Source organism: Scylla paramamosain, unplaced genomic scaffold (genome assembly GCF_035594125.1).
Source record: "Scylla paramamosain isolate STU-SP2022 unplaced genomic scaffold, ASM3559412v1 Contig5, whole genome shotgun sequence".
Classification (NCBI taxonomy): Eukaryota; Metazoa; Arthropoda; class Malacostraca; order Decapoda; family Portunidae; genus Scylla; species Scylla paramamosain.
In genome coordinates, this window is record NW_026973670.1 from 382,501 (window position 1) to 395,000 (window position 12,500).

Here is a 12,500-nt window from a genome sequence, read left to right on the forward strand (position 1 = left end):
TTTCCCTTAAAAGCACCCTTAAAACGCAGAATTTCCCTTAAAAACACCCTTACAACGCAGTTTCCCTTAAAAGCACCCTTAAAACGCAGAATTTCCCTTAAAAACACCCTTACAACGCAGTTTCCCTTAAAAATACCCTTACAACGCTACAATTTCCCTTAAAAACACCCTTAAAACACAGAATTTCCCTTAAAAAAACACCTTTCTGCACAGTTTCCCTTAAAAACCTTTAAAGACTAAAAATTTCCCTTAAAAACACCCTTACAGCAGTTTAAATACCCTTAAAGACAAGAATCTCCCTTAAAAACAGCTTACAACACAAAATTTCCCTTAAAAACACCCTTAAAGATGAGAGAGAGAGAGAGAGAGAGAGAGAGAGAGAGAGAGAGATGGGGGGGACGGGAGGGGGGATAAGAATACAATTGATATTAACTTCAATTTATTTACTTAATAATAATGATAATAATAATAATAATAATAATAATAATAATAATAATAATAATAATGATAGCTGGTTCGTTTACATTATTATTATTATTATTATTATTATTATTTTTATTTTTACGAACACAATAATGAAAAAAAAATAATAATAATAATTAGTAGTAATAATAATAATAATTTTTACTCTAATGAACACTAGTTACTTATAAAGGCTACTACTAAAGTTATAATAGTAGTAATAATAATAATAATAATAATAATAATAATTTAAATGAATGAATGAACTAATTATTATTATCATTATTATTATTATTATTAAAAAAAATTAAATAAAAAAATCACAACCATAAATAATAATAATAATAATAATAATAATAATAATAATAATAATAATAATAATAAAATAATAATAATAATTTCTTAATATAATCAGATCCAAAAGATTATCATTTTTATTATTATTAACAAAACTAACTAGTAATAATAATAATAATAATAATAATAATAATAATAATAATAATAATAATAATAATTACACTACAACTATGTAACAAACAAACAAACGAACGAACAGATAAACTAAAGGAATGATCTTGATAATAATAATAATAATAATAATAATAATAATAATAATAATAATAATAATAATAATAATAATAATAATTTGAAAGCTGCCTTACCAAAAACCTTAAATATTATTACAATTATTATTATTATTATTATTATTATTATTATTATTATTATTATTTATATGTAATTCTAAATCTACTTCTAAATAAGGCAATTATCATCATCATCATCAATAATAATAATAATAATAATAATAATAATAATAATAATAATAATTAATCTATTACAATTGAAAAGTAGTAGTAGTAGTAGTAGTAGTAGTAGTAGTAGTAGTTATATATATATAATCTACCTATTGTTTGTATATATTTCAAAATAATAATAATAATAATAATAATAATAATAATGATAATAATAATAATGATAATAATTTCTTAGTGCAAAAATAATAATAATAATAATAATTCTCTCTCTCTCTCTCTCTCTCTCTCTCTCTCTCTCTCTCTCTCTGTCTCTCTCTCTCTCTCTCTGTCTCTCTCTCTTTCTTCACATGGAAAGAGGAGAGAGAGATTGCTTTATTTTCTCTCTCTCTCTCTCTCTCTCTCTCTCTCTCTCTCTCTCTCTCTCTCTAGCTGCAAAAGTGTGAAATAGCTCTCTCTCTCTCTCTCTCTCTCTCTCTCTCTCTCTCTCTATCTATCTTAATCCTCCTCCTCCTCCTCCTCCTCCTCCTCCTCCTCCTCCTCTTCTTCTCCTTCTTCTTCTTCTTCTTCTTCTTCTTAACTGAAATAAAAGAAATAATATAAGTTTTCCGCACTTCTGTAGGAATTGTGTAAAATTTTTGTGTCGGGAAAGTTTGCGTTTTCGTTCGCCACTCGCTCAATTCTCGCTCAATTTTGAAAAGGATGGTGTGGGTGCGTGCGGCAAACTTTCCTCTATCCACTCCATCCATCCACTTTGCCATCCACTTTATAGGTGATCCACAATCTTTGCTTATATAAAGATATGTCAGACAGTCTAGGTAAAACAAATTTTAAAGTTACATCCACTTTTTCATCCACCAAATCCACAATATTAAGCGGAAACAAAATCCGAAGACACCCATATGTGCGGCACATCTTCCTCTATCCACTCCACCCATCCACTTGTCCATCCACTTTCTGGTTAATCCACAATCTCCACTTATGCAAAGATATGTCAGAGAACTTAACCCAAAAAAAAAATTCATTATCATCCACATTTTCATCCACCAAATCCACAATATTAAGCGGAAATCAAATCCGAGGACACCCACACGTGCAGCAGACCTTCCTCTATCCACTCCACCTATCCACTTGTCCATCCACTTACTGGTTAATCCACAATCTCCACTTATGCACAGATATGTCAGAGAACTTAACCCAAAAAAAATTCATTAACATCCACATTTTCACCCACCAAATCCACAATATTAGGCGGAAACCAAATCCGAGGACACCCACACGTGCAGCAGACCTTCCTCTATCCACTCCACCTATCCACTTGTCCATCCACTTACTGGTTAATCCACAATCTCCACTTATGCACAGATATGTCAGAGAACTTGACCCAAAAAAAATTCATAAACATCCACATTTTCACCCACCAAATCCACAATATTAGGCGGAAACCAAATCCGAGGACACCCACATGTGCAGCAGACCTTCCTCTATCCATTCCACCCTTCCACTTGTCCATCCACTTACTGGTTAACCCACAATCTCCACTTATGCACAGATATGTCAGAGAACTTAACCCAAAAAAAATTTAACATCCACATTTTCACCCACCAAATCCACAATATTAGGCGGAAACCAAATCCGAGGACACCCACACGTGCAGCAAACCTTCCTGCACGCACCAGCGCCACACCCCCGCTCACCTAGTGCTGCTGCTGTTGCTGAATTTCGATCTTTTCCACGGTCATGTCTGGGTTCATGCTGGTGGCTTCCTGGATGGCCTGTGCGAGCGCCTTGTCGTGATCTATGGGGTCGTCTCCTCCTTCACTCTGAATGGTTATCTTCTGTTCCACTCGAGTTTCTAGAATTCCGTCTCTCTCGGTCTTGTACTGAGAGAGAGAGAGAGGGAGAGAGTGAGAGAGAGAGAGAGAGAGAGAGAGACGGGTAACTGTTTAGAGAGAGAAATTTTGTTTAAAGAGTGTTTTTAAAAGGAAATTTTGTGTTTTTAAGGTAAATTGTGTGTTTAAGGGTGTTTTTAAAGGAATTCTTGTGTTTTTAAGATAAATTCTGTGTTTAAAGGGTGTTTTTAAAGTAAATCTTGTGTTTTTAAGGTAAATTGTGTGTTTAAAGGGTGTTTTTAAAGGAAATTTTGTGTTTTTAAGGTAAATCCTGTGTTTAAAGGGTTGTTTTTTAAAGGAATTCTTGTGTTTTTAAGGTAAATCCTGTGTTTAGAGGGTGTTTTTAAAGGAATTCTTGTGTTTTTAAGGTAAATTCTGCGTTTAAAGGATGTTTTTAAAGGAATTCTTGTGTTTTTAAGGTAAATTGTGTGTTTAAAGGGTGTTTTTAAAGGAATTCTTGTGTTTTAAGGTAAATCATGTGTTTAAAGGATGTTTTTAAAGGGAATCTTGTGTTTTAAGGTAAATTATGTGTTTAAAGGGTGTTTTTTAAAGGAAATTCTTGTGTTTTTAAGGTAAATCCTGTGTTTAAAGGGTGTTTTTTTAAAGGGAATCTTGTGTTTTTTAAGGTAAATCATGTGTTTTAAAGGATGTTTTTAAAGGAAATCTTGTGTTTTTTTAAGGTAAATTCTGCATTTACAGGGTGTTTTTAAATTAATTCTTGTGTTTTTAAGGTAAATTGTGTGTTTAAAGGGTGTTTTTAAAGGAATTCTTGTGTTTTTAAGGTAAATCCTGTGTTTAAAGGGTGTTTTTAAAGGAATTCTTGTGTTTTTAAGGTAAATTCTGCATTAAAAGGGTGTTTTTAAAGGAATTCTTGTGTTTTTAAGGTAAATTCTGCATTAAAAGGGTGTTTTAAAGGAATTCTTGTGTTTTTTAGGTAAATCCTGTGTTTAAAGGGTGTTTTTAAAGGGAATCTTGTGTTTTTAAGGTAAATTCTGCGATTAAAGGGTGTTTTTAAAGGAAATCTTGTGTTTTTAAGGTAAATTCTGTGTTTTTGAAGTGTTTAATTAATGTTTTACTATAACTATCACTACTACTACTACTACATCTACGCTAACCTAACGACCACCACCACCACCACTCACAGTTGTCGTCTCCACTGTGCGAGTCCGGGACGAGATCGACTGGGAGCTGACCATCACTGAGCCGTCCTCCTCGCTGTCGGGGTTCACCACCGACACCTGCAACATGAACGGAAGAATGAGAATTGCAGTTTTTGGTTCCGCACATGTTGACGTTTTTGGCTGCCACTCGCTCAATTCTCGCTCTAATTCAGAACGGGTGGTGTGGATACGTGCGGTGGTCTTCCCTCTATCCACTCCTCCTATCCACATTTGCAAACGGTTCTTGGTTTATCCGCAATACCTGTTTTTGTTTGGGTATGTGTGGAGTTGATGGGTAAATTTTTCTCTTGCATGCCCTGATGTTTTTGGATGCCACTTGCTCAATTCTCGCTCTAAATCAGAACGGGTAGTGTGGATATGTGCGGTGGTCTTCCCTCTATCCACTCCTCCTATCCACATTTGCAAACGGTTCTCAGTTTATCCGCAATACCTGTTTTTGTTTGGGTATGTGTGGAGTTGATGGGTAAATTTTTGTCTTCCATGCCCTGATGTTTTCTGGCCACCACTTGCTCAATTCTCGCTCTAAATCAGAACGGGTGGTGTGGATACGTGCGGTGGTCTTCTCTCTATCTACTCCTCCTATCCACATTTGCAAATGGTTCTCAGTTTATCCGCAATACCTGTTTTTGTTCGGGTATGTGTGGAGTTGATGGGTAAATTTTGTCTTGCATGCCCTGATGTTTTTGGCTGCCACTCGCTCAATTCTCGCTCTAATTCAGAACGGGTGGTGTGGATATGTGCGGTGGTCTTCCCTCTATCCACTCACTCTATCTGCATCCACACAAACATGGCCAGACACCCCAAAAACACACCGAGATTCAGCTACTAACACCAAATCACCCCAAAAAACTGACACACCAACACATGTTTTTGCTTACTGTTCGCTCAATTCTCGCTCAAATTTCGAACGAGTGGTTGTGGATGCATGTGGCAGTCTTCCTTCTACCCACTCCACTTATCCACATTTCTCTAAGTTTCCTGACTCCTTCACAATATCCATTTTTATGGTGGGTATCTTACCAAGACCCCTAGGATTAGAGGTAAATTTTTTTTCAAGTTAGGTCTACATTTTTGCCTGTCAACCGGTCAATTTCAACCAAAAATGAAAACCAAGGCCACCAGAATGACCGCAAAGAAATTATCTACCAAACCATACCAAGCGCAGCCACCCAAACACAGCCAAACACCAAAAAAATAAATAAAAAAAATAAATAAAAAGTCGCTACCAAACAGAACCACGAAACAGACACACACATCCCAACATTTCCACCCGCCAACCGGTCAATTTCAACCAAAAACGAGAACCGACACCCACCACAACGACCGCAGAGAAATTACCTACCAACCCGTACCAAGCGCGGCCATGCAAACGCGGCCAGACCCGAAAAAACGCACCTTTTTCGCCCTGGGTTGGAACCAGTGGAGGAGTGCCAGTTGTGGTTGTAATGTAGTTCCCTTGATTGTCGAATACTTGGGACTCCGTGGGAACAATGAAGCCGGCAGACTGAAAAATAGAGAGAAAAAATTATAAATGGTTGAAAAAAAAGAGATTAAATGGTTGAAACTGTTATTTAAATGGGTGAAAAGATGCGCCGATTTAAGAAATGGTTTTGTATGGCTGTTTTAAGGGGTAATATAATGTTGAAAAGGTGTTTTTTAAGGGAAATACTGTGTTTTTAAGGGAAATATTGTGCTGTGAGTGTCTTTAACTGTTTAAATAATTTCTACTACAACTATTACATTTATTACAACTACCAGTACCACTAGTAACGCCTCTCTCTCTCTCTCTCTCTCTCTCTCTCTCTCTCCTCTCTCTCTCTCTCTCTCTCCTCTCTCCTCTCTCTCTCTCTCTCTCTCATTCGCTCGTTCAACCACCTTCATTCATCTTCCCTTATTCTCTCATTATTATTATTATTACTCTCTCTCTCTCTCTCTCTCTCTCTCTCTCTCTCTCTCTCTCTCACCTCGTCTTCCAATGGGTCAATTGAGGTTCCGGAATCTTCACTGGATGAGGAGAGGGGCCGGGGGGGGTGCTAAGAGAGGAGGAGGAGGAGGAGGAGGAGGAGGAGGAGGAGGAGGAGGAGGAGGAGAGAGGAGGAGGAAGAAAAAGAAGAAAAAGAAGAAAATAAAAATAAAAATTAAACTAACAACAACAACAACAACAACAACAACAACAACAACAATAATTTCTAAGTAATCAAAAATAATAATAATAATAATAAATAAACAAAAGCTAAAGGAACACAAACAAACAAACATACAAACTAACAAGAATAATAATAATAAATAAATACCTAAAAGAACGTACCTTGACTGGAGAGGGCCGGTAGCAGCAGCGGCGGCGGCGGCGGCGGCGGCGGCAGCAGGTGTGGAGCGGGTGTGTCTCTGCACCTCCTGGGTCACCACTGTCTCCTCCTCCTTAGTGCCTGAAGTAACCTTCGTGGCTGTGAACGTTTTCTCCTGGACCTAAACAGCATAGAGAAAAATTAGCGTAGCCCGTTTGTGTGTGCGTCTGCGTGCGTGTGGTTTGGTGTGCACGTGCGTCGAGGGTGTGCGCACGTGTGGGTGTTTTCGTTTTTTCGGTCGGGTGTTTTGTTTTCGAGTTACGTGGAAAAATGATGAAGTTTTTGTGGGTTACTGGGTGACTTCTGACGTCAAACAAGGGAATTTTTTGAGTTGATGGATAAACACTTTTGGTAATAACGCACAAACTAACAGACATAAACAAACGCCAGTCACGCACCAGATAGAGGAAGGCCACACGCACATGCACATACAAAGAAATCCCAAATCGCCCCACAAACAAATGCACAATGGCAAAAAATTTGAAGTCTTGTAGCCAACACAACCATTTTTTTAAGATTGAAAGTCTAAACATTTTTGCAGATAACACACAAACTAACAGACATAAATAAACACCAATCACGCACCAGATAGAGGAAGGCCCACACGCACATGCACATACAAAGAAACCCAAATCGCCACACAAACAAATGCACAATGGCAAAAAATTTGAAGTCTTGTAGCCAACACAACCATTTTTTTAAGATTGAAAGTCTAAACATTTTTGCAGATAACACACAAACTAACAGACATAAATAAACACCAATCACACACCAGATAGAGGAAGGCCACACGCACATGCACATACAAAGAAACCCAAAATCGCCCCACAAACAAATGCACAATGGCAAAAAATTTGAAGTCTTGTAGCCAACACGATAATTTTTTTAAGATTGAAAGTCTAAACATTTTTTGCAGATAACACACAAACTAACAGACATAAACAAACACCAATCACATACAAGATAGAGGAAGGCCACACGCACACAAACGTACAAACAAATCCAAAATCGCCCTACAAACAAAAGCGTCATGACAAAAAAAGTTCAAATCTCAACTGGCAAACAAACATTTTTTTAGTTCGAAAGTCTAAACATTTCTGCTGCTAACACACAAACCAACAGACTGAAACAGACAAAAATCACTGAGGAGACAGAGGAAGGACACACGCACACACACACACAAACAAACCCAAAATCGGTCCACAAACAAACGCGCCACGGACAAAAAACAAACGTACCTGACTAGTCTTCATCTTGGTGGCTGCATCTTCATGACTCTGAGCTGATATAGTTGTGACGGTGGTGGAAGAGAGGTGAGGGGGCGCACCTCCCCCTGCCACCTCCCCCCCACGGCCCTCTCCCTGCCTCCTCATTGGCCGCCTGCTGCTGCTGCTGCTGCTGCTGCTGCTGCTGGCACGTGATTGGTCGATTAGCATGTGGTTTTGTATATTTAGTTAAATTATTTCAGTATTTCATTATTTTCACACAGAGAGAGAGAGAGAGAGAGAGAGAGAGAGAGAGAGAGAGAGAGAGAGAGAGAGAGAGGAGAGAGAGAGAGAGAGAGAGAGAGAGAGAGAGAGAGAGAGAGATTATACATGCAATGCACATGCTGTTAGTTGCAGGAGCGCATGCACACACACACACACACACACACACACACACTAAATTAAAGTTACTACTACTACTACTACTACTACTACTACTACTACTTCCATAAACAAATAATAATAATAATAATAATAATAATAATAATTTCTGCACACACACACACACACACACACACACACACAAGAAGAAGAAGAAGAAGAAAAGAAGAAGAAGAAGAAGAAGAAGAAGAAGAAGAAGAAGAAGAAGAAGAAGAAGAAGAAGAAGAAGAAGAAGAAGAAGAGAAAGAGAAGGAGGAGGAGGAGGAGAACAAGAAGAAGAAGAAGAACAAGAAGAAGAGGAGGAGGAGGAGGAGGAGAGGAGGAGGAGGAGGAGGAGGAGGAGGAGAACAACAAAAGGAAGAAGAAGAGGAAGAAGAACAAGAACAAGAAGGAAAACAGACACACACACACACACACACACACACACACACACACACACACACACACACACAGTATGTCTGTATGTACGAGTGTATACCACCACCTCATGTGCGTTTTTCCCAAGCTGTGTACGCATCTTTACGTACACGAGTATTAGTAATAGTAATAATAGTAATAATAATTAGTTTAAATACCCAATTGGCAACCGTCACCACGAGAGAGAGAGAGAGAGAGAGAGAGAGAGAGAGAGAGAGGAGAGAGAGAGAGAGAGAGAGAGAGAGAGGAGAGAGAGAGGAGGAGAGAGAGAGAGAGAGAGAGAGAGAGAGAGAGAGAGAGAGAGAGAGAGAGACCTTTGTAACAGCAGCAGCAGCAATGATATCTTCATCAATATGGCCGACTTTCTCTTCAGTCTCAAATATCTCTCCATCTTTGACCACCACTGACCTCACCACCTGACCTGACCTGAATACTGCCTCCTGATTGGCCGGTTCAAGTTTCTCTGGGCTCTCATTGGCTGATTCAAAGTTTCCTGGGCTCTGATTGGTCGATTTGAATTTTTCCAGGCTCTCATTGGCCGATTCAAATTTCCCTGGGCTCTGATTGGTCGATTTGAGTTTTTCCGGGCTCTCATTGGCCGATTCAAAGTTCCCGGGGCTCTGATTGGTTGGTTTGAATGCTCCAGCTCCCTCATTGGCCAGAAAATCATCCTCTGCATTCCTATTGGTTGCGATCTCTCCTCCCTCGCTCTCATTGGTCGTGTCCATCTCGCTCTCGCTGGAGTCCGCTGGATTCACTGGATTCGCTCGTTTTCTGTGGAATCTCCATTTTTCTTTCGACGAGCAAATATTCCGAAGCGAGATTTTGGCGTCTTCTCCTCCTTCTTCTTCTTCTTGGTGTCTTCCCTTGGGGTCTTCCTTGCCTCCTCCTCCTCCTCCTCCTCCTCCTCTTCCCCTCAGTCCTCTAAATTTCGACTTTTTTTCCGCTTTCTTTCCGCTCAAATCTTCCAATTCTGGGCTTCGCTTCAATTCCGACAATTCCGGACTCCTCTCGCGAAATTCCGGATTCATTGGAGTCAGTCTCGAGCCCTGATTGGCCGATTCAAACTTTCCTGCCCCCTCATTGGCCGATTCAAACTTTCCTGCCCCCTGATTGGCCGATTCAAACTTTCCTGCCCCGTCATTGGCCGATTCAAACTTTTCTGCCCCGTCATTGGCCGATTCAAACTTTCCAGCCCCCTCATTGGCCGATTCAAACTTTCCTGCCCCCTCATTGGCTGATTCAAACTTTCCTGCCCCGTCATTGGCCGATTCAAACTTTCCTGCCCCCTGATTGGCTGATTCAAACTTTCCTGCCCCCTCATTGGCCGATTCAAACTTTCCTGTGCTGTCATTGGCCGATTCGAAATTCTGTCCCGGGCGTAGTTAAAAGCTTGTGCCATCAACCGTTTTCTTTCAACCTTTCCTTGGTCACCCTTCAAGCCAGGAGCCTCAGCTTTGCCAGCATAAGTGAAGCCAGTAGCCGAGGGGTCAAACTCCCTCTTCTCTGCTCCGACCTCTGCCTCGTAGCTGTACTGTCGGGTCAAAGGTGAATTCGGAGCGCGACCTGACCTCTCGTCCCCCTGGTCCCCCCGAATTCACTGTGGCTGGGTCAGTGGTGGTGGTGGTGGTGGTGGTGGTCTGGTCGCCGTGGTAGATAGGAGGTGGTGTTGACGGAGGTGTCGTCTGTGTACTAGGCTGCAAGAAAATGGTGTGTGTGTGTGTTTTGTTGGTTTTCAGGGGCATTTGGGGAGTTTAGGGATGTGTTTAATGAGTTCTAAAGCATTTTTGGACATTTTTAGTGTTTTTTTGGGTATTTTAAGGATATTTTAAGGGTTTTTAGGGCATTTTAAGGTTTTTTAGGGTATTTTAAGGATATTTTAAGGATTTTTTTGGACATTTTTAGTGTTTTTTATTGGGTATTTTAATGATATTTTAAGTTTTTTAGGGCATTAAAGGTTTTTTGGGGTATTTTAAGGATATTTTAAGTTTTTTTAGGGCATTTTAAGGGTTTTTTGGGGTATTTTAAGGATATTTTAATTCTTTTTGGAAATTTTTAGTGTTTTTTTGGGGTATTTTAAGGATATTTTAATTTTTTTAGGATATTTTAAGGGTTTTTTGGGTATTTTAAGGATATTTTAAGTATTTTAGGGCATTTTAAGGGGTTTTTGGGGTATTTTAAGGATATGTTAAGGGTTTTTAGGGCATTTTAAGGATTTTTGGGGTATTTTAAGGATATTTTAAATTTTTTAGGGCATTTAAGGTTTATTGGGGTATTTAAGGATATTTTAATTTTTTTAGGGCACTTTAAGGTTTTTTTGGGGTATTTTAAGGATATTTTAAGGGTTTTTAAGGGCATTTTAATTTTTTTTGGGGTATTTTAAGGGTTTTAGAACATTTTAAGGGTATTTTTGGGTATTTTAAGGGAAATTTGGGTATTTTAAGGGTATTTTTGGGTATGTTAGGGGTAATTTGGGTATTTAAAGGGTATTTTTTGGTATTTTAAGGGTAATTTGGGTATTTTAAAGGTATTTTTTGGTATTTTAAGGGTAATTTGGGTATTTTAAGGGTTTTTAGGGATGTTTTAGGTATTTCAGGGTATTTAAGGGAAGTTTTTGAGGTATTAAGGATATTTTAGGTGTATTAGGGATGTTTTAGGGTATTTTAAGGGTTTTATAGGGTATTTAGGGATATTTTAGGGGCATTAAGGATGTTTTAGGGCATTTTAGGGATGTTTTAAAGGTATCAGGGATGTTTTAGGCTATTTTAGGATGTTTTAAAGATTTTAGGGATGTTTTAGGCTATTTTAGGGATGTTTTAAAGGTTTTAGGAATTTTTGGGGTATTTTAAGGGTTTTAGGGATTTTTTGGGTATTTTAAGGGTCTCAGGGATGTTTTCGAAATATTTTAAAGATTTTAGGGTAATTTGTCAATTTTTAAAGGTATTTTTAGGGTGTTTTAGGGGTTTTGAATGTTTTGAGGGTATTTTAAGGGTATTTTAAGAGCTTCAGGAATATTTTTGGTATTTTTTTTAAGGATTTTATATATTTCCTTTTTTTATTTGTTTACTTTTTTATATTTTCGTGTAAATTTTCACTTTTTTTATCTTCTCTCCAATAAAATATTCCTCTAAATATTTCTTTTTATTTTATTGCTTTTTTTTTGCAATATATATTTTTTTTGCTATTTTTTTTTTGGCAATTTTTTTTTCTTTTATATAATATTTTTTTGGCTAATTTTTTTTCTTTTTAATATTTTTTTGGCAATATTTTTTTTCGTTTTACAGTTTTTTTAGAAATATTTTATATATATATATATATATATATATATATATATATATATATATATATATATATATATATATATATATATATTTTTTTTTTTTTTTTTTTTTGGGGGGGGCAATTTTTTTTCTTTTTAATATTTTTGGCAATTTTTTTTGGCAATATTTTTTTTTCTTTTTAATATTTTTTGGCAATACTTTTTTTTTTAAATAATTTTGACTTTTTTTAAAATATTTTTGGCAATTTTTTTTAAATATTTTTGACAATATCTTTTTCTTTTTAATATTTTCGGCAATTTTTTTTTCTTTTTAATATTTTCGGCAATTTTTTTTCCTATTAATATTTTTGGCAATTTTTTTTTTTTAATATTTTCAGCAACATCTTTTTATTTCATTTATAGATTTTTATATTTGAATTTTTAAATATTACAATTTTTTTCATCATTATTATTATTATTATTATTATTATTATTATTATTATTATTATTATTTCTTTTTTCTTTCTTTCTTTATTTATTTATTAA

At 36.8% G+C, this 12,500-nt stretch overlaps 2 protein-coding genes across 4 annotated transcripts in view; both read right to left on the reverse strand.

The window, feature by feature from the left end:
- Positions 1 to 1,495: 1,495 nt before the first annotated feature.
- LOC135096637 (protein 4.1 homolog) lies at positions 1,496 to 9,460 on the reverse strand. Its single transcript, XM_063998319.1, has 8 exons — positions 9,010 to 9,460; positions 7,871 to 8,042; positions 6,596 to 6,753; positions 6,252 to 6,320; positions 5,683 to 5,791; positions 4,249 to 4,344; positions 2,912 to 3,097; positions 1,496 to 1,794 (listed from the first exon to the last, which is right to left on the reverse strand). Exons 1-7 carry the CDS (start codon positions 9,084 to 9,086, stop codon positions 2,912 to 2,914), a joined length of 867 nt encoding a protein of 288 aa, XP_063854389.1. The 5' UTR covers positions 9,087 to 9,460; the 3' UTR covers positions 1,496 to 1,794.
- A 656-nt stretch (positions 9,461 to 10,116) lies between these two features.
- The window catches only part of LOC135096636 (band 4.1-like protein 1), an 18,792-nt gene continuing 16,408 nt past the window's right edge, over positions 10,117 to 12,500 (reverse strand). For all 3 annotated transcript variants that reach the window (XM_063998317.1, XM_063998318.1, XM_063998316.1), the window contains one exon: positions 10,117 to 10,392. In XM_063998317.1, the coding sequence (XP_063854387.1) occupies positions 10,186 to 10,392 (207 nt within the window). In that variant the 3' untranslated portion in view covers positions 10,117 to 10,185. The remainder of the gene's footprint in view (positions 10,393 to 12,500) is intronic.